General features: G+C 41.5%; 1 protein-coding gene across 2 annotated transcripts in view; it reads left to right on the top strand.

The window, feature by feature from the left end:
* The window catches only part of arhgap39 (Rho GTPase activating protein 39), a 95,268-nt gene that overhangs the window by 49,153 nt on the left and 20,510 nt on the right, over window positions 1-25,605 (top strand). For both annotated transcript variants that reach the window (XM_056266429.1, XM_056266428.1), the window contains exons 4-6: window positions 9,431-9,595; window positions 11,437-11,836; window positions 23,220-23,293. In XM_056266429.1, the coding sequence (XP_056122404.1) occupies window positions 9,431-9,595; window positions 11,437-11,836; window positions 23,220-23,293 (639 nt within the window). The remainder of the gene's footprint in view (window positions 1-9,430; window positions 9,596-11,436; window positions 11,837-23,219; window positions 23,294-25,605) is intronic.

Raw genomic sequence — 25,605 nt, 5'->3', positions numbered from 1 at the left:
CTTGCGAACAGAATGAAAGCCTTTTAACAAAGATTGCATCATTTTATAGTTAAATGGCCCTGGCATTAAAAATTGCAGTTTTAATGGGTTTCAATGGGGGCATTTTTGTCCAAAAGGCGCTGAGTGGGAGTATTTTGTGTACCTAATGCAAAAAAAAATGTTTAACGAAAATGGCGGTGAAATAGTAAAATTCCAATAAAAATACACACCTGTGCCAAATTTTATGCAGTTAGCATTAACACATAGCCTGGCTAACGTCAGACCAGCAGGTCTCATTGACATTGAGACGTGGTCTGGGAACCACATGTTCATTTTCTCGTATTTGAGGCGTGGTTTACCAATGCCCAGAGCCGTTTATTGGGTGCTACGAATGTCTATCAAATGCGCCTGTTTTTGAGCCAATTTGAGCCAATCGCTTCAATTATACCAGATGACGTATGTAGAGCGAAAGGAATTAGACGAGGAAGAAGACGATGGGTCAGAGATTTATTTGCGTTCTAAACTACTACTAAGGCTGCATCGAAAGGTAACTTCGCGTCTGCCGCCATGTTGGATCCATAGGTATAAACAAACTGCTTCGGTGTGTCGCATAGACGTCGCCATCGTCTTGCTGCTCCCTCCCCGTTCTGTGATTGGTCCCCTCGCTGAGGCGAAAATTTGGTCCATGGTATCCAGACTACCTTAGCCTGGGAAAACCCAGACAACTTCCGGCAAATTTAGATTTGCTCTGAAAGTTAGTCTGGCAAAGAGCTCATTCAAGCCCATTTCCAATCCGCCGAAATCGAGGCACCAATCAGAAGCGTTGGGGCGGGCTTTACACGATGACGACAGCGCTGGGATTTTGAAGCAGATTTTGTAGCCTACATTACAAAGATGGACGCCGCCGTCGAACATCACTCGTTCCAATCAGCTATCGCGTCTGTTTTAAGCGATTTGAACGTTTCCTTTTAGTTAAAAACCGAGCAAAGAACAACACTCGGAGATGTGTCTCCGCCGCTCTGCATACGTCATCTCCTTCATCGCTCTGATTGGGTTTAGGTCTATCCGCGACGTCCGTTGGTGACGCCCCTCTGGAAATGATTTGTCTATGACGCTTTGCCAGACCATAACTCAGTTACAACTGAGAATGCTCTAGTTTTAAACAGGCTAAGACTACCTAGCAGTGTGAATAAAATCGTGCTGCGCAAAGGCAGTATGGCGAAACCCAGGCTAATTAACAACACAGGCAAAGTGATAAAAAAAGAAACTGAAAGGGACAACTTTCGACCATAGTTGGCTTTTAGGAAACGCAGCCCTGGACAGTCCTCTGCAGAAAACAAAAAATAAATAAAAATTGTATCGACACTGAATAATGATGACGGGGTAATGAGGAGAGGAGGTTGAGATGAGTGGAGGAATCGGCTGTGCTCCACAGACGGATGAAAGAGAAGATGAAGCGGTCGAGGAGAGGAAGCCTGCGTGACTCATTTATTAATCGTGTTGATCAAGAACGCCTGTGGCCAAGAAACTCTCACTGACTAATCAGCCGGCGTTCCTCAAGCTCAAATATAGATGCGTAATGAAGAACCAGAGCCCAAAATCAGCCTTTTGAAATATTACCATCAATATTGGAAATTCACTCATATTAATATTAGTAAGAGTCATATTAACCCCCTGGGGTCGGCTATCGCGCCGGCGCGATTGTCTCGCTTTTTTTCTTATCAGTGTAAAAGAGACTCAAAATACTCGGTTAATTTTGATCTTACATATAAGTGTTGTACATCATTAGATCCTGTTAAGTTTCTATTTTTTTTGTGGATACTCACAATAAAAACAAAGTGTTGTGCTTTTCACCAAATAAAGAAAAACAAACATGATGCGAGTTCTGCGTTCTCTCTGTCAGTGAAGTCCATTCTGAAACGCGTCCTAAGATTAACTGTAACTCCGCGATTACTTGTCACACAGGCACGAGAGGTTTTTCTTTATGAAGCTTAAATTCTCTTCTTTTAAATGAAGTAATTTATATAAAAAACAAATATTCTCAGTTTATGCAATCTGTATGAAAAGAGAGTGCTGTCAGTATTTTTTCCCCCAGCTCATTACACTTCATTACGCGTTAATCTGACACGCCCACGGAGGACGCACGCTATTCAAACGCAAATGTCGAGGCAAGCCATGACAATGCCCACATCAGCCGTTCCACCGCAGCGGTAAAATGTGTGGTGTATTTGCTGCCTTTTACCGCTAAGAGGCGCTACAATCATAGACTCTGAAAAGTGTTCGTTTATTTCGGTTTATTCTCTCTAATGCGTAATCTGCTGCCGCACCGCACTGATTCAGAGCGATTGAAAGCTGGTAGCAGAAGAATTCAACAAGTGAAATGTAGTTAAAATAATTCATGATCACAATACTGAAATTAGGCTACTGAAATGTAATTGAATAAATAATGAAAACATTTCAACATAAAACATTGCAATAAAAACATTTAGGCTACATGAATGAGGCTTTACAACATTATCAGCGTACAGACGATAGCTCAGTGGTTAACGCAACGACACGAGCTTCGAGGAGCTTCATACTACCCGAGATCGAATCTCAATGTAACATACATGTTGTTAACCGATGTTGTCCTACGTTTATATTTTCCCACCTTGATGCTTAAATAGGTAACTGTTTATATCTGTTTACTTATTTAAAGTCAAGAGTTTTGTTTGATTATCATTACAACATAAATTTGCTACATTCCTGTAGAACCGCAGCCGCTGCACAAACGACAAAAACTGATGAAGGAAGATTGTCAGCCGATTGCATCAGAAAATGAAAAAGAAGAAGCTCGTCTTTAGTCTGCTAAATTATTATGTAATGTAAAAGAACACAAAAATTACTTATGTTTGAAACCAAGTTCGAACATTTCAAGGTTTAAATAAAGTGTCGGGACAGTTTTTTTTTTATTTAAAACAGGGTTGCATCGGTTTAGAGTTTATTTCTTTTGCGATGCAAAATAAGAAACACTAGGCTAATCTTATTCTTGCGACATTTTAAATTCGTATTGCCAAAGAAATTACAGCTAAATTAAACAATTAAAACAGTACAAAACGAAAATTGTCCAAAGAAACATATTTAAATTAAAAACATGCGTTTCTCTTTGCCTCTCTCGCGCTGGATCTCTTTTTAACAAGTTTATTTAGTCTCCCTCGCTCTGATAATACTACTGTATATGTCGCTGCGTGTCAGCCATACAAATCACGAAAAAATTATTTAGCCTTTAATTGTTGCTTCAAAGACACAGCATGCCTTGTTGAATTCACCGTACAATAACTTCAATTGAAATTTTGTGTGAAAAAAAACTTTAAATAGGCTACAATAAATAAACTACAATATTTATAATATACTAAAACTACTATTATAAATTTATATAAAATATGGGGCCTACATTTGGACACAGATTTATCCTTACAATAATTTTGCCTGCTCATCAGGCTGGCTATCCGACACTCTCCATATGAAAGAGGAACATTAACACCTTTGTCCAGCAACTGTCCCTCCAACCCCCCACAGGCTATCGGAGTCTGAGGCTGACTTAACACAAAGAGAAGTCGCAATTCACACTTAAATCGCTATTCTAGACAGTGTTGATAATGAAGGAATTAAATGGAATTACATGTAGCCTAGTGATATTTCTGTCATAAAAGTTTATTACTAAATATTTCATTATTTCAATAATTGATGAAATAAAACTGGTTTGGGGCAGCTTTTTCCAAGCAAAACTAAATATAATCTGAAAAAACGCTTGTTAATTTGTTGTCATGAACAAAATGTTCAACTCAATATTAAATTCTACAGGGATCTTTGGATCCTTACAACCAGGCATGCAATTTGTGAATTAAGTTTTTATTTGATTTTGTATTATTCAAATAAATATCGAAACACGGTGCTTCGTGGTAATGCTGCTAAATTAAATAACATTTATAGAACAATTATGAACTTAAATGAAACAATATCGCAACATTTCGACAAATACATTATTTGATCTGTTTTTACATTTTAATTCAGGGCGATTTAGCCTACATTTAATTAGAGCAAGATTTTCACCCTTGTCATTTTCTCATTGGGAAGCGCTTACATTACATGTTTGAGTAGATCCTCTGTTCCTCTAGTTTTCATATGGATTAGCCTATAATCAGATAACATTTATTAGCCTAAATATTTAGACATTTAAAGGCTTTAGACATAGCCGATTTCTTATCGTGACTGAGCTGAAGTGGCTTTCGGTTCATTTTTGTGACGCGCAGTTCCCGGAGACAGAGACGACAGATAGCCTACTGTTTTTGTCGTTAGCCTAATATGAATACAAGTTTACAGTTTTGAACGATGTAAGCTACTCTACTCTTATCTGTATGACCAAAAAATTACGGAATCGCCTACTAAGTTATTTTAGCTGTAATAATGAGAAAAATAAATTAATCTAAATGAACGCGCCGCCGTGTTTGTCGAACACTAACTCACCATGCCAGAATAAAACCCGACTTTAGAAAAATGCATAGGGCCACTCGGCGTGGTGTGCCAAAACACTTAATTATAAACTTCAATATTTCATTCAAAATAATCTCAACACGCTTTGTGAAATTTGAAAAGCCGTGCATGCATTAAGGCCACTGGAACTAATGAACAACTGAAACGCTGGTTTTGATTTTATTGTTTGTCGTTTAAACGTGCCTGTTGCATATCTCTATTTTATATATTTGATATTGGTGAAGTAGCCTATAGCACTGATTAGCTGTGGAGGGAGGGGTGTGGGGATTAAAATAATTCAGCAGAAGCAGGGATGTTTAGACCAGAAGGAAATCACAATCCCCCCTGGCAAATCACACTTTACTTAAAACAATGTTTTTAAAAACTCTAGGTTAGGGAACAGACCTCTCTGCCATGCGCGCGCACGGTTTGGAGCACAATATCTGTCTCGCATGCACGCTCGCTCTAGATAGATTACGGGATATTTTAACTAATTTGCGGTATAATAACTAGTCGATCACGAGTGGCTCAACAGGTATATAGATAAACTATATCCTTCAGGAATTTGACCGACCGGGTTGACACTTCAGCGTGAGAAATCGGGGGTGTGGCATGAGAGCCTGGAATAAAAAAAATAATATATATATAGCCTATATATATAGGCTATATATAATTTATTTTTTTACAGAACTGCTTTTGAAATTACGATTGGTAGCCTATTATTATACAGATGCAAAGTCGTTCTGTTGGATACTATTTTGTTTTTTTGTATTTTTACTTAGTGTGAAATGGAAATGCATGATAATTGTATTTTATAAATATAAGCAAAAAAAAAAACTGTATGGTGTAACAGAGTTTTAGAGCTAGACAAATCTCTTTGCAATAATAAATATAAAATTTACAGCAGACCATGTTTGTGCGGGATTTGAACCTGTGTCATCTTGATGATGAACCGTAAGTTCTACCACTCAGCTATGAATTTTCTCACTGAGAAATATCCAAACGTCTGTTTCTGACATGAGCGAGAAAACGTTTTGTCTTTAGCCTGTGAGAGTGTAGGCCTACTTTAGCCTTTTAAAGTTTTAAAAGATTATATCTTATCTGTATGACCAACAATTTGTTGTAGGCTTATTTGGAAATTACCATAACTTGTAGTATTTCATCCTTAGGCTACAGACATTAGCCCCACTTACGTTTTGCTAAATGTCCCTTTGCGCCACCTGGCGGTCATTTCGCGAACGACTTTGCAATGCGACTGGTTTATTTTTACCGCGGTGGATGGCTAAAAATGGTATGTGGATGGCTAAAAGGTGTGACTATAAATGTGCTTTTGGCTTTCATTTAAATTTTGATTGTTTGTATATATATATATATATATATATATATATAGTGTATGTGTGTGTGTGTGTGTGTATAAACATTTATTTATTTATATACACTACCGTTCAAAAGTTTGGGGTCGGTACGATTTTAAATACTTTTAAAAGAATTCTCTTCTGCTAACCATGGCTGCGCTTATTTGATTAAAAATACAACAAAAATCAGTTATAGTATTAAATATTATCTCCAGTGTAAATCAGCTGTTTTCTGTGTGAATATATAGTAAAGTGTAATTTATTCCTGTGATCAAAGCTGAATTTTCAGCATCACCAGTGTCAGTGTCTTCAGTGTCAAATGATCCTTCACAAATCAGTATAATATGAGGATTTGATGCTCAAGAAACATTTATTATTATTATCAATGTTGAAACAGTTGTTGGTCTGTCAGTTGTACAGTTTTTTTGTTTGTTTTAGGATTCTTTGATGAATAGGAAGTTCAAAATACTTTTGTAACATTATAAATGTCTTTACTGTCACTTTCGATCAAATTAATTCTTCCTTGATAAATAAAAGTATTGTTTTCTTTCCTCCAAAAAATAAAAATAAAATTCTCACTGACCCCAAACTTTTGAACGGTAGTGTATATATATTGTCCTTGCATTCTTTCTTGTGTGACACCCCTGAATGAAAGGCTCATTAGTATGCAGACTGCTCAGGTGAGAACTGCCTAATTATTCATGAGGGGGTTGGGCCGTTCCGCCCATCCGCATATTGCCTTTGCAAACAAAAAAATGTTTTTCACAATTTAAAACAATCTATTGTTTTATGTGAATGATAAGGCAGAATGATTTTCAGATCAATTTGAAGCAAAAACTCTAGGCGATAACATCCACTAGTCAAAAGTCTTGTGGACAAATATTTAGTATGTTATTTGTGGCCTTATATTATAAACTTTAGTTTTTAGTTTTTTCAATAACCACGCATAAACAATATTCTCTCAAAAATACAAACATGTACATACATGTTGCTCACATATTATGGTAGCCCTGTGTGTGCTATATAGAGTGTAATTTCACCTGTGCCATTAATATGTTTATAAGCAACTGAAAAAAGCACAAATGTCAGAGCATGCCAAAACATCTCAAGGACCCCGAAAACACCTCAGACCCCAGAGGGTTAAAACCGTAAGCTAACTACATTTTTATATTTTTTTGAAGAAATTGTGAGGTGCTAGATCAGATAAAAGTCCCCAGCACTCCTTCAATGTGCATCTGTGTGGTTTTTCCACCTGTTTCATGTTCCAGCTGCTGAAAATGCTGCATGTGATCCCGTGAAAGCACAGCTCTCCTGAAGAAAACATGCGATCCGACTCAGAGGAATCACTGATGCCAGATGTGTAAAATGTGCTTCATTATGAAGGGGTCATCAGTCTCACGGGAGTCATTAGGATGGATGAATTCTCTGCTATGTCAAATTAACTGTATTTCTGAACCCAAAAATATGAAGTCATTTAGCAAGACCAAGGGCACATTCATTGTCCCTCGTGTTCTCGTCCCCTTCCATGACCTCCATATCATCAAACCTTTATAGCATAAACTGGTGTTCTGAATCTCAATCTCTCTGTTCTCAAAAGATTCACTACAATGCTCAGTTCATGTAAATAAATAATGCACAAAGTATATGACTCATTTTGAACGATTCGTTTAAATCATCATCTTTTTTTTAAGGAAAATATGTATCACTAGAAAAATGTATATTTTCATTATCAGTATTTTTTGCATCTTACAAACAAGATGCATTTACTCGAGAAGCTAATTATGAATACATTTTTAGAATTATTTTTATATTTTTATTATTTTTCGTACCCCAACAGCAAATCTGTTTTTTTTTTAATTTATTGTAAAATTAAGTATGATCTACTTGAGATGTTTTACAGATTAATGCTGTAATTGCAGAATTAGCCTTCTGGTGCTGCTCTGTGTGTTGGTCAAAAATGACTGAATATTTTTTTCATTTAATTTGTATTTTTTTTACATTTATGCATTTAGCAGACGCTTTTATCCAAAGCGACTTACATTGCATTTTAAGGTACACATTCTTATCAGTTAATTTCAATGAAATGATTGTACTATATTTTATTTGGAGCACAGACTTAAGTTTGGTGTTTTTAAATAAGACACGTGGCAGGTTATTGCTGAAGTGGAAAATGTTGAAACAAGTGAACTTGAAAAAAATGTTATGAAAAATGGTCAACATTTTTTTTTTATATGAAATATATATTTTTCAAAACACGTTTTACTCTAAAACTGTGAGAAATTCAAAGGATTGTGGTTCAGGATTTTGGACATCGGGCCTCATTTCCAAGTTAGCCTGAGTGTTATTTATCAGTGGAGACAGTTTTCAAAAAATGTCATCCAGTCGTTCCAGTTGCATAGTTAACTATTGCAATGCAATGAAAGGGTACTTTGATTTCTAATATTATTCTCTCAACAGACATTTACATCGATTGTCTGGCGTTATAATGTATTTGCGTTTGGTGTACTGTGGAGTGGGTAAAACTGTTTTTAAAGGCAGGCTAGCAGTTACCGTTGACTCGCGCTAGCCTAGCCCCGGCGAACTATGCAACTGGAACGACTGGGTGAACATTTTTGAAAACTGTCTCCACTGATAAATAACACTCAGGCTAACTTGGAAATGAGGCCCGATGTCCAAAATCCTGAACCACCCCTTTAATATCTCAACAAATGAGCGTTTAGTCAGAGTGTGTTTGGCTGCAGTACCGAACGCTTCCACTAGAGGAAATTCGTCTCCATTCATTTCCAATGCGCTCGTTTTTCACCGCGAGGAGCACAAGTGTGTGACTATTTTTTTCAGGACCATTTAACCTTTTCGAATCATGTCCATGATTTTTTTTTTTTTTTACATAGCAAGTGCCAAAACCTTCACCAAGTATTATACACCAAGTATATTATACTTCATCGGTATTATTCCGATGAAATAAAAAAATAAAAACGTAAAATTTTTAAGTAAAAAATTTGCGAACAGCAGCAGAGGGTTAATTTTCTCCTTTGTAATTAGCAACTTCCTAGCTGCTTATTAATAGCCTATAGCCTATTCAAGGGTGTTTTGTCGGTAGATTAACTAGTTTAAATTAGGAGTAGCCTGTAGTTTGAGATGCTACAGTTTTCATTGAACTTTCTAACAACTATTTATAACTTCTTAGCAACGCCCTAGCAACAATCCATAAACCCTACTCAAATTTTCTTTAGAAAAAAATGTAAAAATCTTCTCGTTTTATTAATATTTTTAATGTTTTTTTTTTGTTGTTTTTTGTGTTTTCATTCATGTAACTTTGCATGTAACTTTGTATGTTTGTATTCATAACCACTGAAGTTCCACAGGACGGAATTGCTTGAGTCATTTGAAATTTCATAAGTGTGTAATAGCCTGAGGGAGGTATTTTTGCTCTTTTGTTCTCATTATTTTGTGGATTGACTCATTTCCTCTCCGTGCTCCTCTTGACCCGACCCGAGGCTGAGACGCCGGTTTAATATCTGTTCTTCCTCTGCTCTGAATGCTGCTCTTCAACATCAACATACAATGTTTTCTTTCTTCCCAAGTCGGAAGATCTGGGAGCGTGTTCCCAGTTCGAGGCCAGCCGGAACGCCAGGAACATGATGCCCAGTGCGAGCTGTGGCGTCTTCCCAGAGTTCACGCTCCGCAAGCCCTCCTCGGAGACGGACATCGAGAACTGGGCCTCCAAACACTTCAACAAGCACACCCAGGTACACACACGCATGATCGCCAGTGTTTTATGCACAGAAACATGGATTTTAACCCTTTAAAGCCTACAGTTTCAAATTCCATACATGAATTTATAAGGCCTCAAAATGATAAAAACTTTGCTGTTTCACACAATCTCCTCCAGTCCTTCTGTCTCTGATTGATAGTTTAGTCTTTTAGTGTAATTGTACAGACGTCCTCCTTCAGCTCGAGTCTTTTTTTCTGTGAAATCTGTACTTTTTTATCAAGTAAACGTAAAAATAACTTTGATGTTGTTAGTAATATTTCATCTGCACTGAAGCAGCTTCGGTTTACTTGATTAAAAAATGTATGAGTATTAAATATGTTCATCAGGCTTTTAAGGAAGGTTTATTTGTTCAGCTCTCAATCATCATATTATTGCGTTGCATTATATTTTTTAAAACAACAGAGCTTTGTTCATAAAACAGATTGGCAGATATAGAGTGACGAATGATATTAATATTCTAATAATGATATATATATTAATATAAGTTCTCATATTATATTAGCAAATATTAGCATATGTTTTGCTAAGTTTGGGCCTCTGAAGTGTTTTATTTTCCTCTTTGAGTATAAGGTTCAAATTCTCATTATATAAAACATATCAAATAAATAAAAAATAGAGAATAATAATTCTCATCATTATTCTCAAGCCATAAAAGTATCAAATATAACATTCGAAATATATAATATGTTAATGGTACTAAAATAAAACTTAAAAAAAAAAATATTGGGGAGGGAGGGGGGGGGGGGGGGGGTGGGGGTCTTTAGCATTAGTGTTTTCTTCTTAATCATGACGTATATAGTGAAATCTTCTGGAACAAGAACAAATGTGGGCGGGGCTTGATTTTGTCTGTGGGGAATTGATTAGATGGTGGTGGTTTGCCATTGGCTGATCTCATGTGAGTGACAGGTTGCCCCGCCCTCATCATCAGAGAAGAAAACAGATGCTGCAAGAGGGAGGGGAAGATATTATGATTCAAGATTACACTACATGAATTTAAAAACATAATGTGCATGGATAAATCATTTATAATAAACACAGCAATATTACATAAAAAAAACAAGTTCTGTCAGGACCACTATCGTCAAATACGATGCATTAGCGTATAGTTTGGATTGGCGTGTATGGTTCTGTTCTGGGCAGCCTAGCATGGATAAGAGCAGGGAGGGCAGCAATAATCCCCCCTGGGGTAACAGAACACAACCAACATGAATGTATTGCAGATATCATTAATGTCAATAGTTTAATGTACGACGTGATTCGAGATTTTATTCTGATTCAAAGGGGAATCAGAAGGCCATCCTGACTGACGAGAGGAAGAGCTGGGGAAGGAGGAGGGTAATGCGCTCCTGAGAAACGCGACAGCTCCTGATAATACTGAAGGAGTTATATATACAGTGATAGGTGTCGTATTCCTATAGGTAGACCTGGATCAGCTGAGAGTCACTGATGCAAGCTTTTTCACTCTACTAAAGCATAAAAATACCATTATATGTTTGCATATATTGAGGATACATGCTAAGTTCACATACTCGTTTCTCTGAAAAACACTTGTACAGCCAGTTATTTTACTCTGAAATGTGTGTTTCCAGGCTGGAATGTTGATACTGCATGTTGCTAATTTGCAAATTTTCATTCTCCATTGCGCTCGTTCCTGTTGTGTCTCAAACTGGCGACCCGTGAGCGTCAAGTCTGAGGAGCAGGAGGAGGGAGAAACGACAATCTCAGATATTTTGTATTTGGACTGCAGTACCTATTTCGAACACTAGTTGTCATTCTTACAGACTGCACCTTTAACCGAGGTGATTTGTCTTCCAGGGTCTGTTCAGGAGGAAAGTCTCCATTGCCAACATGCTGGCCTGGAGCAGCGAGCCCATCAAGAAGCCCATGATCGTGACTTCAGACCGAACCGTGAAGCGCGAGGCCGTGGACCTCTTCAAACTGATCCAGATCTACATGGGTGACCGGCGTGGGAAAGGAGATCCTCTGTCGGTGGCTCTGGAGGTGACGGTGCGGGGCTGGAGCTGTCAGGGCCTGAGGGACGAGCTTTTCATTCAGCTCTGCAGACAAACCACCGAGAACTTCCGCTACGACAGCCTTCAGAGAGGCTGGGAGCTCATGGCCATCTGTCTGGCCTTCTTCCCCCCCACGCCTCGCTTCCACAACTACCTGGAGGGCTACATCTACAGACACATGGACCCGCTGAACGACACCAAGGGTACGGCGTGAGCTTCACATTAGTTTTAAAGGGGTCATCGCAGCCCATTTTCCACAAGTTGGTATGATTCTTTAGGGTCTTCATGTAACATACTTTGATTAAAATTCCTCAATGGTTGTGTAAAATAGCTCTGTTCACAGCGACCCGTTTCGGTGTGTTGTAGATTTTTCTCTAAAACGAACTACGTCCTATAATATTTATACTCTAGAGAGTCTACTCGTCGACGTCGGCCGAGTCTAACCCTATACCCTAGCGAGTCTACTCGTCGACGTCAGCCGAGTCTAACCCTATATCCTAGCGAGTCTACTCGTCGACGTCGGCCGAGTCTAACCCTATACCATAGCGAGTCTCCTCGTCGACGTCGGCCGAGTCTAACCCTATACCCTAGCGAGTCTACTCGTCGACGTCGGCCGAGTCTAACCCTATACCCTAGCGAGTCTCCTCGTCGACGTCGGCCGAGTCTAACCCTATACCCTAGCGAGTCTACTCGTCGACGTCGGCCGAGTCTAACCCTATACCATAGCGAGTCTACTCGTCGACGTCGGTCGAGTCTAACCCTATACCCTAACGCGTCTACTCGTCGACGTCGGCCGAGTCTAACCCTATACCCTAGCGCGTCTACTCGTCGACGTCGGCCGAGTCTAACCCTATACCCTAGCGCGTCTACTCGTCGACGTCGGTCGAGTCTAACCCTATACCCTAACGCGTCTACTCGTCGACGTCGGCCGAGTCTAACCCTATACCCTAGCGCGTCTACTCGTCGACGTCAGCCGAGTCTAACCCTATACCCTAGCGAGTCTACTCGTCGACGTCGGTCGAGTCTAACCCTATACCCTAACGCGTCTACTCGTCGACGTCGGCCGAGTCTAACCCTATACCCTAGCGCGTCTACTCGTCGACGTCAGCCGAGTCTAACCCTATACCCTAGCGCGTCTACTCGTCGACGTCGGTCGAGTCTAACCCTATACCCTAACGCGTCTACTCGTCGACGTCGGCCGAGTCTAACCCTATACCCTAGCGCGTCTACTCGTCGACGTCAGCCGAGTCTAACCCTATACCCTAGCGCGTCTACTCGTCGACGTCGGTCGAGTCTAACCCTATACCCTAACGCGTCTACTCGTCGACGTCGGCCGAGTCTAACCCTATACCCTAGCGCGTCTACTCGTCGACGTCGGTCGAGTCTAACCCTATACCCTAACGCGTCTACTCGTCGACGTCGGCCGAGTCTAACCCTATACCCTAGCGCGTCTACTCGTCGACGTCGCCCGAGTCTAACCCTATACCCTAGCGCGCCTACTCGTCGACGTCGGCCGAGTCTAACCCTATACCCTAGCGAGTCTACTCGTCGACGTCGGCCGAGTCTAACCCTATACCCTAGCGAGTCTACTCGTCGACGTCGGCTGAGTCTAACCCTATACCCTAGCGCGTCTACTCGTCGACGTCGGCTGAGTCTAACCCTATACCCTAGCGCGTCTACTCGTCGACGTCGGCCGAGTCTAACCCTATACCCTAGCGCGTCTACTCGTCGACGTTGGTCGAGTCTAACCCTATACCCTAGCGAGTCTACTCGTCGACGTCGGTCGAGTCTAACCCTATACCCTAGCGCAGGGATGGGCAACGTCGGTCCTGGAGGGCCACTGTCCTACAGAGTTTAGCTCCAACCCTGAAAAAATCACCTGCCTGTAACTTTCTAGTAATCCTGAAGACCTTGATTAGCTTGTTCAGGTGTGTTTGATTAGGGTTGAAGCTAAACTCTGTAGGACAATGGCCCTCCAGGACTGAAGTTGCCCATCCCTGCCCTAGCGAGTCTACTCGTCGACGTCGGTCGAGTCTAACCCTATACCCTAGCGAGTCTACTCGTCGACGTCGGTCGAGTCTAACCCTATACCCTAGCGAGTCTACTCGTCGACGTCGGCCGAGTCTAACCCTATACCCTAGCGAGTCTACTCGTCGACGTCGGCCGAGTCTAACCCTATACCCTAGCGCTTCTACTCGTCGACGTCGGCCGAGTCTAACCCTATACCCTAGCGAGTCTACTCGTCGACGTCGGCCGAGTCTAACCCTATACCCTAGCGCTTCTACTCGTCGACGTCGGTCGAGTCTAACCCTATACCCTAGCGAGTCTACTCGTCGACGTCGGTCGAGTCTAACCCTATACCCTAGCGAGTCTACTCGTCGACGTCGGTCGAGTCTAACCCTATACCCTAGCGCAGGGATGGGCAACGTCGGTCCTGGAGAGCCACTGTCCTACAGAGTTTAGCTCCAACCCTGAAAAAATCACCTGCCTGTAACTTTCTAGTAATGCTGAAGACCTTGATTAGTTTGTTCAGGTGTGTTTGATTAGGGTTGGAGCTAAACTCTGTAGGACAATGGCCCTCCAGGACTGAAGTTGCCCATCCCTGCCCTAGCGAGTCTACTCGTCGACGTCGGTCGAGTCTAACCCTATACCCTAGCGCGTCTACTCGTCGACGTCGGTCGAGTCTAACCCTATACCCTAGCGAGTCTACTCGTCGGCGTCGGTCGAGTCTAACCCTATACCCTAGCGAGTCTACTCGTCGACGTCGGCCGAGTCTAACCCTATACCCTAGCGCGTCTACTCGTCGACGTCGGTCGAGTCTAACCCTATACCCTAGCGCATCTACTCGTCAACCGAGTCTAACCCTATACCCAGTGGTTAAAGTGGGATTTGGCTGGTGGGGGAACCCTTAAATTCTGTAGGTGCAACAGGGAAAAATGGCTCACCGTGGGACAACCTATTGAGTATCGTGGTATAGCAATACTTTTTGCTATAATTATCATCCACAGCTCCACCCACAGACATGTGTATTAAAATGTGAGGTACTTAGGGGGGTTCGGGGGCATGCTCCCCCGAGCAAATTTTAATTTCTCTGACCTACAAATGTGCAATTTAAGACTTTTGAAAACCCAAAAAATGGATAATAAATAGCTTTAAAACCATGTCATTAGATTATTTTGTCAATACCTTCTCTCTCCTCATACATCTTTATTTTTCTCTCAGTCTCCTTATCCTGGCCTATTTCTTCCCTCCTAAAGTTGAACTTTGACTGATAGTCTTTTCATTTTCGTCTGTGTCAAGAAAGTAAACATGATATTTAGGCTTAACTGATATTTATATGTTTTATGAATCATTTTCTTAAACAAATTAATTTACTCAAGGCTATCAGTATTGCCAATAGGAACCTTCTACACGCTTTGGAATTTGAAAAGTAATTTTAAATAATACAAATTATAGGCTACGTTTAACGCAATTGGTGGAATTGGCAGACGTTCCCTCATCATGCACTGTGCAAACGCGTCAAAGCATTCTCAGGTATGCAAATATGCAGCACGTAGGTGATTTTGAACGAATATTTCATGTCGATATACAATGGTTACATAATGTTAAAACTAATCCTGCTATTGATATCTTTGTAAGACCCTATAGAACAGTGGCTAGGGAAAACAAATGTCAGGCGAAATATCCATCCATCCATCCATCCATCTTCATCCGCTTATCCGGGGTCAGGTCGCGGGGGCAGCAGTTCCAGCATGGGACCCCAAACTTCTCTTTCCCGAGCCACATTAACCAGCTCTGACTGGGGGATCCCGAGGCGTTCCCAGGCCAGTGTGGAGATATAATCTCTCCACCTAGTCCTGGGTCTTCCCCGAGGTCTCCTCCCAGCTGGACGTGCCTGAAACACCTCCCTAGGGAGGCGTCCAGGAGGCATCCTTACCAGATGCCCAAACCACCTCAACTGGCTCCTTTCGACGCAAAGGAGCAGTGGCTCTACTCTGAGCTCCTCGCGGATGGCTGAGCTTCTCACCCTATCTCTAAGGGAGACACCAGCCACCCGCCTGAGGAAACCCATTTCGGCCGCTTGTACCCGCGATCTCGTTCTTTCGGTCATGACCCAGCCTTCATGACCATAGGTGAGGGTAGGAACAAAAATTGACCGGTAGATCGAGAGCTTTGCCTTACGGCTCAGCTCTCTTTTCGTCACAACGGTGCGGTAAAGCGAGTGCAATACCGTCCCCGCTGCTCCGATTCTCCGGCCAATCTCCTGCTCCAATCTCCCCTCACTCGTGAACAAGACCCCGAGGTACTTAAACTCCTTCACTTGGGGTAAGAGCTCATTCCCTACCTGGAGTTGGCATTCCACCGGTTTCCTGCTGAGAACCATGGCCTCAGATTTAGAGGTGCTAATCCTCATCCCAACCGCTTCGCACTCTGCTGCGAACCGATCCAGTGAGAGCTGAAGGTCACGGACCGATGATGCCATCAGGACCACATCATCCGCAAAAAGCAGTGACGAGATCCCAAGCCCACCGAACCGCAACCCCTCCCCACCACGACTACGCCTCGATATCCTGACCATGAATATCACAAACAGGATTGGTGACAAAGCGCAGCCCTGGCGAAGGCCAACCCTCACCTGGAAAGAGTCCGACTTACTGCCGAGTACTCTGACACAGCTCTCGCTTTGGATGTACAGGGATTGGATAGCCCTGAGAAGGGGCCCCCTCACCCCATACTCCCGCAGCACCTCCCACAGTATCTCCCGGGGGACTCGGTCGTATGCCTTCTCCAGATCCACAAAACACATGTAGACTGGATGGGCATACTCCCAAGCCCACTCCAGGATCCTTGTGAGAGTAAAGAGCTGGTCCGTTGTTCCACGGCCGGGACGAAAACCGCATTGTTCCTCTTCAATCCGAGGTTCGACTATCGGCCGAACCCTCCTTTCCAGCACCTTGGAGTAGACTTTACCAGGGAGGCTGAGAAGTGTGATACCCCTGTAATTGGCACACACTCTCTGGTCCCCCTTTTTGAACAGGGGAACCACCACCCCAGTCTGCCACTCCTTGGGCACTGTACCCGACTTCCACGCAATGTTAAAGAGACGTGTCATCCAAGACAGCCCCTCCACATCCAAAACTTTTAGCATTTCTGGGCGGATCTCATCAATCCCTGGGGCTTTGCCACTGTGTAGTTGTTTGACTACTTCAGTGACCTCCACCAGGGAAATTGATGAGGATCCCCCATCCACTTCCAGCTCTGCCTCTACTAGAGAGGGCGTGTCAGTCGGATTTAGGAGTTCCTCAAAGTGTTCTTTCCACCGCCCAATTACCTCCTCAGTTGAGGTCAACAGAGTCCCATCCTTACTGTACACAGCTTGGATGGTTCCCCGCTTCCCCCTCCTGAGGTGGCGGACAGTTCTCCAGAAGCACTTTGGTGCTGACCGAAAGTCCTTCTCCATGTCTTCTCCGAACTTCTCCCACACCCGCTGCTTTGCTTCTGCCACAGCAGAGGCTGCAGCCCTTCGGGCCTGTCGGTACCTTGCAACCGCCTCCGGAGTCTTCCGGGACAACAAATCCCAGAAGGCCTCCTTCTTCAGTCGGACGGCTTCCCTGACCACCGGTGTCCACCACGGTGTTCGAGGGTTACCGCCTCTTGAGGCACCTAAGACCTTGAGACCACAAGCTCCCGCTGCAGCTTCCACAATAGAAGCTTTGAACATTGCCCACTCAGGTTCAATGTCCCCAACCTCCACAGGGATGCCAGAAAAGCTCTGCCGGAAGTGTGAGTTGAAAATCTCGCGGACAGGGGTCTCCTCCAGACGTTCCCAGTTCACCCGCACTACCCGTTTGGGCTTACCGGGTCTGTCTAGATTCTTCCCCCACCCCCTGACCCAACTCACTACCAGATGGTGATCAGTTGACAGCTCCGCCCCTCTCTTCACCCGAGTGTCCGACAAATCAGACGAAACGATTACAAAATCGATCATCGATCTTCGGCCTAGGGTACTTTGGTACCACGTACACTTATGAGCATCCTTATGTTCGAACATGGTGTTCGTTATAGACAATCCATGACTAGCACAGAAGTCTAACAACAAACAGCCACTCGAGTTCAGATCAGGGGGGCCGTTCCTCCCAATCACGCCTCTCCAGGTATCTCCATCATTGCCCACGTGCGCATTGAAGTCTCCCAGTAGAACTATGGAGTCCCCTACTGGAGCCCCATACAGAACTCCATTCAGGGTCTCCAAGAAGGCCACATACTCTGAACTGCTATTTGGTGCATATGCACAAACAACAGTCAGAGTTTTCCCCCCCACAATCCGAAGGCGTAGGGAGGCGACCCTCTCGTTCACCGGGGTAAACTCCAATGTAGTGGCGCTCAGCCGGGGGCTTGTGAGTATCCCCACACCCGCCCGGCGCCTCACACCCTGGGCAACTCCAGAGAAGAATAGGGTCCATCCCCTATCCAGGAGTACGGTTCCAGAACCGAGACTTTGCGTGGAGGTCAGCCCCACCAGATCTAACTGGTAGCGCTCCATCTCCCGCACAAGTTCCGGCTTCTTCCCCCACAGAGAGGTGACGTTCCACGTCCCCAGAGCCAGCCTCTGCTGCCCGGGTCTGGTCCGTCGAGGCCCCTGACCTTCACCGCCACCCATGTGGCAGCGCACCCGACCCCTATTGATCTTCCCATGGATGGTGGGTCCAAAGGACGGAGAGGGGGGTGCCACGTTGCTGTTTCGGGCTGTGCCCGGCCGGGCTCCGTGGCAAACCCGGCCACCAGGCGCTCGCCGGCGAGCCCTCCCTCTGGGCCTGGCTCCAGACGGGGGCCCCGGGCTTCCTCCGGGCAGGGTCTCTTCTCCTCTTGCTCGTTTCTTCATAAGGGTCTTTGTGAACCATTCTTAGTCTGGCCCCTCACCTGGAACCACTTTGCCTTGGGAGACCCTACCAGGAGCACTAGGCTCCAGACAACACAGCCTCCAGGCTCACAGGGGCACCCAAACCTCTCCACCACGGTAAGGTGATGGTTCCCGGTCAGGCGAAATATATCGAACCTAAAACTAACTTTACCGCGCTCAACCACCGTGAGTGCATTTCACACATTTGTAATCGCTCGCGTTCAGCGGGGAGGAAGGGAGGTCGGTCGGTCGGTCGGTCGGCCCAGCTCGGACCAGCGAGATTCGTTGAGATTAATGAATCTATTTATTTATTTATTTGTTAAATTATCTGAGGTGCCGGAACGCAGTTCCGGACCGTTCCGGCCCACTTTAACCGCTGCCTATATCCTATCGAGTCTACTCGTCGACGTCGGCCGAGTCTAACCCTATACCCTAGCGAGTCTACTCGTCGACGTCAGCCGAGTCTAACCCTATATCCTATCGAGTCTACTCGTCGACGTCGGCCGAGTCTAACCCTATACTCTAGCGAGTCTACTCGGTATGCTGGGTGCTATTCCTATTCATAGATTTCATGTGACGTCACACAGTGGAGCGGCCGCCATTTGTAGGACCGAATTGCAACATGCCGTCTATCTGCTGTGCTGTAAACTGTGATAACAGCAAATCACAAAGATATGTTGAGAAATTAACGTTGACCTGGAAATTTAAATAAAAGTAAAATTAGCAAATTACAGGTTAGCTAGCTAAATTAAAACATGTAGTTTACAATTGGAACACGTATTCTCTATATACAACCTTATTCTAGACCGCTATCTATATTTACATTATAACCTTAGTTATACGTTTGGCTGAATTATGTTGTTGTTACCTGCTTCAGTATGCTAAACTACAGCTCACTGTTTCTGCCTTAATGCATTGTTTAAATTAATAGATTATTAGCTAACTGCATGATTTATATACATTGCTGAAATGCATAACTCTGACACTCTAAATTGTAATGTAGACACATGCATTTTCTAAAAAAGCTGCTTTGATTGTGAAAAGCGCTATACAAATAAATGAGAATTGAAAATAAAGGTGTCCAAACATCACTGATAATACAAGAGATATGTGCTTTACCAACATTATTAGCAATTCAGTTCAGCGATGCTTTTATGTTCAGCGATTACTGGTGTAACGTTAATATAGCTTGATTAACAGAGTGCCACTTACCCTTCCTGTTATCAAGAAAATTTTCTTCATGGGGGCATTTAATACAACACTAAATCATAAATCAGATATACCTGTACAATAACATTACGATGTCCAGCAATCAATGTAAATAGTCCATTGAATTTAATTTGTTGTTTAATGACATTCAACATCCGACTATTTTATATATGTACTTTGATGGTCCAGTGGCGGAACTTTTGCCAAGCGTGTCAGAGGTTCTGGGTTCTAATCCGCCCTCGTACCCTTTTTTATTAAAAAACCCTTATTAAAATCGATTGTGTTTATCAGTGGTTGTATATCAGTCAGGAACACATTTGTGTGCATTTTATTTTGTGATTTCATTAAAGCGCGCGTCCGTGTGAAGACTGTGCGGTGTGCGCGAGTCACGAGAGAACACTGTTTCTGCACCACTGATCCAGAGTCAACAAGCACTTTGATCACTTGATTTAAAAAACAACACATTTCAGCGTGCTAGATCACCTCTTATTTTACTTTTATTTATGTGTATTGGTACATCCGTGCCGCGAGATGTTTCAAAAGTGGTGGGGACATGGAGAGGGATTGTGGACGAGGTAACGTTAGATGTAAATGTCAGCAAACGTAAAATTTGGCAAGTTTTTACTAGACTTTAGTGGAGTCAGCAGTTCGTTTAACAGTAAATACGGATCTATACCTAAAGTATCTATTTTATTTAAATACCGTTGCTTTTCATCTGTGCTATTTAAGTGTGCAACATCTTTCCGATCACCAGGGAGAGATTATGCGATTTAACGCAATGGTCCTAAAGATGGCGGCCACAACAAAAAAGTCACGTGACTGAAACCCATGAATACTCTAACTTACTCGCTGCGCAGCTTAAATGACAGATAGACTCCAGCAAATGTTCTTTAAATGCTTTTAATCACGGCCGGGAGATCTCAGAGAAGTACACCAGGGCATCTCACCCAATAAGAAACATACATCAGGTTTTATAGGATAAAGACAGACACATCAAAATAGAATCAGCATGACAAACAGATCACGTTCTATCAATATGATTGGTTAAATTGATAAAGCAAGTCCCCCCTTCACACTCTGTTATTGACATCAGCAAAAATAGCTTGAATCTTCGAATGTAATAGTTTAGTCGATCATAACACAATACAGACCAAAAAAAATATATCTGGTACATTGTCCAAAGTAATATTATCCAAGGTTACCTTGTGTCAAAAGTTTGTCAGAAGGTTAGGTCATGTCAAAAGTTTGTCAGAAGGTTAGGTCATGTCAAAAGTTTGTTAGAAGGTTAGATCTAAAAAAAGAAGTAAGATTTATTTTGTTATATTGTTAGATCTAGAATGGGAATTCAGTTAAAAGTTAGTCATAATGTTAGAACCAAAAGAGGAGTCAGGTAAGACCTTAACACAGGTTAAAGTCATATTTTTATAATGGTTAGTTCTAAAAAATAGTTTACTATCTTTTTTATTAAAAATTCCACCACAGGTGCATGTCTCTTTAAATGATAATGAGCAACTGCTCACCCCCCAATGACCCCTTTGATATCATTTAATTTAATTTTTAAAACGGTTAGTTCCAATCCTTGATTCTAATTGGTCAATAGCTGTGTTTTATTCACTATAAATCACGGCTGCTTCACCCAACGGCTCTATGTATTACTACACAACACCCCTAGCAACCACTCTTAGCAACGTAAACAATGGACCCGCTGAACGACACCAAGGGTACGGCGTTACGGCGTGAGCTTCATGATAACTGATATCACATGATAAATCCAGGCTTATAGGGATAGTTTTCCCAAAAATGAAAATTACCCCATGATTTACTCGCCCTCAAGTCATCATAGGTGTATATGACTTTCTTCTTTCAGACAAATAGAATTCGGAGTTATATTAAAAAATATCCTGGCTCTTCCCAGCTTTATAATGGCAGTGAATGGAGGATATGATTTTGAAGCCCAAAAAAGTGCATCCATCCATTTTAGTTGATGTAGTTTTAAAATATGGATATTTTTCTCACAATAACACATCGTTTTGCTTCAGAAGGCCTTTATTAACCCCCGAAGCCGTGAGGAGCACTTTTATGATGGATAGATGCACTTTTTTTGGCTTTAAAATCATATTCTCCATTCACTTCCATTATAAAGCTCGGAAGAGCCAGGATTTTTTTTTATTTAACTCTGATTCTATTCGTCTCAAAAAAGAAGAAAGTCATATACACCATTGATGCCTTCAGGGAGAGTAAATAATGGGGTAATTTTCATTTTTGGGTGAACTATCCCTTTAAGGCCGGTTCACACCAAGGGCCAGATTTACTAAACAGGCTTTTTTAAGCGATGTGAGTGGAAAGTTCTGCGATGATCTACTGACGACGTGCAAATTAAAGAACACAGACGCAGCCGGATAATTTCCATAATGACCAACACAATCTACCAAGAGCAGCGCAGATTAGCGCCTGTTTAAAGTAATGACGTAAACACCAGTGCATTGACGAGTCAAATCTTTGTGAATCCCCTTGCATGGTTCATTTAAAAACTCTCCTCCCATAAATTTTGCATCTGAAAGGGAAAAACACCACTCCTTTTCAGCGCTAATCTTTCACTGCGTGTCTTTAGTAAATCCTGTAGGTTTTTAACGGCAAAAGAGCATTTGTGTCGGCGCAAGCTGTTAGTAAATCTGGCCCCGAGAGAGATAATGTCACAAGGATGAAGACGAAGACGAAGGAGAGTTAATAAAGGTTTCTATAAACAAAATGGTTCTTTAATGAAAACAAACTCAGGTAATCCACAACGACGAAGAGAAAGTAATATCACAAATAACAACCGACACACACAGAGTGAAGGTGAGGAACTTCAATACACAGTGATAATGCAGAGATGAGGAACAGGTGTGATGATCTAATGAGTTTCCATGACAACCGATGAGTGGGAACAAAGGAACACATGTGATGAATAAAAACAAACTGAAAGTCCATGAAAGTGAAACGAAAGATGAATAAGACCAGATAACTGTGACTATATTTTAATATTTTATTTCAATGTTTTAAATTTATAGAGTTCTGTTGTGCAGCATCTTATTTGACACAAAATAAAAATGCAATGTGTTGTTGTAAATTAATTGTTATATTTTAAAAGCTTGATTAAAATGTTAAAGTTTATGTAATTTTTTTTTTTTTTTTTGAAAATGCAATATAAGGAATTTAGGTTTGCAATAGTATAAAATAATTTGCAAGATTAGAATTAGTGAGGAAAGGTCGACTCGAAACTCTTTTTAAATGAATGAACTTAAAGTAAAAATGAATAACAGTGTTATACGTTTTGCTAGATGCTACATGTCAAAAAAGTATGATCTTATGCTGCACGGCCCACGCTGTCCTGACAATTATTATTAAGCTATTAAGATTCTGATAATCCAAACACAGTGTTGTGCATTATACTCGATTTGCCGTGACTGACGTCTGCGTGTGTGTCTCTGTTGCAGGAGTGGCGATAAGCAGCTATGCAAAATACTGTTACCGTAAACTCCAGAAAGCGGCGCTCACCGGAGCCAAGAAGGTTCGTGTCTTTTGTTTATTTTTGTTTAGGTTTGTTTTTGTTTTTTGGTAACATCTTATTTTACAGTGTCCTTGTTACATGTACTTACCATAGCAGTAAATTATGCATAATTACAGGCAACTAACCCTCAACCAAATCCTAATCCTACTCTATAGTAAGTACATGTAGTTAATTAATATTACTCAGTACTTAAATATATAATTACACTGTAACAATGACACATTAAAATAAAGGTGTCATTGTTACAGTGTAATTATATATTTAAGTGAGTAATATTAATTAACTACATGTACTTACTATAGGGTTATGTTAGGATTTGGATTTGGTTGAGGGTTAGTTGCATGTAATTATGCATAATTTACTGTTATTACTATAGTAAGTACATGTAACAAGGACACTGTAAAATAAAGTGTTACCAAATAAAGTGTAATTTTTTTTTCTTTTCTTTTTTTTACTGTAAAGCACTTTGTGACCCTTCCTTGTCTATGAAAGGTGCTATATAAATAAACTTTACTTACTTACTTATGCTAAAAGGCTGCTTCACACTTGTAGTGTTGCCATGTCCTTGTGTTATAAGCGTTCTTGTTATAAGCGTTTTCACTTACAAATTGCTTGTAAATGTGTAAATAATTACAAAGAAAATGCAAGTACACTTGAAAATGAGTTTTCACTCAGAAATTGCTAAATTTCACTATTAATTAGAAAGAAACTAGGGATGCACAATATATCGGCCATCATATCGGTATCGGTCGTCATATGTTCATTTTTAATGTTATCGTTATCGGCCCGATAAGAACATTTGGTCGATATATTAAAGCCGATAAATAATGTATTATTTCCTCCAGCTGAGACGCTTCAGATGCGACTGTTCAACATGATGGGTTTGAATTGCTTGAAATATGATTGAAATCATTTCAAAAAGGAAAATACAGTTAATGCAACATGTGCAGCACAAGTCTGTCATATAGACTACATACAATTATAATGAGAACATCATCATGATTATGTGCTTGGGACATGGTGAGACTTTTGATTTTGTAATCAGGCTCTCAAATATTATATAAAAATTTGGATTTTCTTCAAACAACTTTTTCCAGTAAATTTCACAAATACTTTCAAAGAAACTCCAAGTAACATTGAACGTGACATTTTGAAGTAAAAAGACTGAAATACTATTTCATACTCCGATAATCTTACGACTTTGAAAAGTAATTTTTGAATGTTATATTTAAGGATGTTGTCGGATTCATCTTTACTGTGCTTCGGCTCTACTCGTCTCTATTGGCACCATATGTGCTAATTGGCCATGAAGTGGTGGGAGGACCCGGTTCGGCCTGGTATTTAAACGTTTTTTAATTAACATTCAGTTTCCCGAATTTGCCTATTGCCCCGGAGACATCGCCATGGCAACGGTTGCCGAGCCTCAAATAGGCTGGTGATGATTTCCGCGGCGACCGCATTGTTGCATGATGAGGTGTCAATCATCGCACCTGCGTGACGGGATCTTCCCCATGCGTTCCTGGGTTTATATTCCTTCTCGTGTGTGAATGTGTGGAAGTTTTAATTGCATGATGCCAGTGGCCTGTGGAGATTGCAGTCGGTGTAAACGGCCAGTAAAAGGGAACTGTGTGTGTTTGCCAGACGCCCAGCAGGGTAAAGCTTGAATCCATGGCTCTGCTCCAAACCCCAGTGTGCTGCCTACATAGGCCTCGTTTGCATGCTCATAAAGACTGCAGCACATGCCACCTTTCTTTGGCCGTTCTACTTCAGGTGGACGATGACGCAATTTTCTTCTAGAAACAAACTTTGTTGTATTAATTTCCTGTTATCACTGTGAAGCTGCTTTGATACGATCTGTATTGTAAAAAGCACTATATCAATAAAGCTGACTTGCCTTGACTTTGGCCGGACACGAAGGCAGGGCTCATATCCAGTGTGGAAAAGTATTGAATTTGATTTTAGCAATTTACAGGTCTGGATATGTATGGACATTTTTTTTAAATATTTGTGTTGCCACTATTTTTTTTTCATTACGCAAATAAATTATTTCATCTGGAAATTTGTAGTAGAGCAAACATTATTAAATAGTAGAATATACTGCTGTTTTTTTTTTAAATAATATTTTCTAAATTAATGTAATCAGTGACAATATTATTTTAAAAGTAGAAATGAATAAATGTATTGAATTTAAAATATTTCAAATGTGAAAATGTGAATGTAATCAATATTATTTCATTGATATTTTGAAAATATTAAAAAACTTAAAATATATATTTAAAGTATTTTTTTACTAAGTAAATATAAAATAATTA

The sequence above is a fragment of the Rhinichthys klamathensis genome, unplaced genomic scaffold, assembly GCF_029890125.1.
Source record: "Rhinichthys klamathensis goyatoka isolate OS25496 unplaced genomic scaffold, OSU_Roscu_1.1 h1tg000248l_1, whole genome shotgun sequence".
In the NCBI taxonomy this organism is placed as follows: Eukaryota; Metazoa; Chordata; class Actinopteri; order Cypriniformes; family Leuciscidae; genus Rhinichthys; species Rhinichthys klamathensis.
This window is presented reverse-complemented; position numbering and strand designations above follow the sequence as displayed.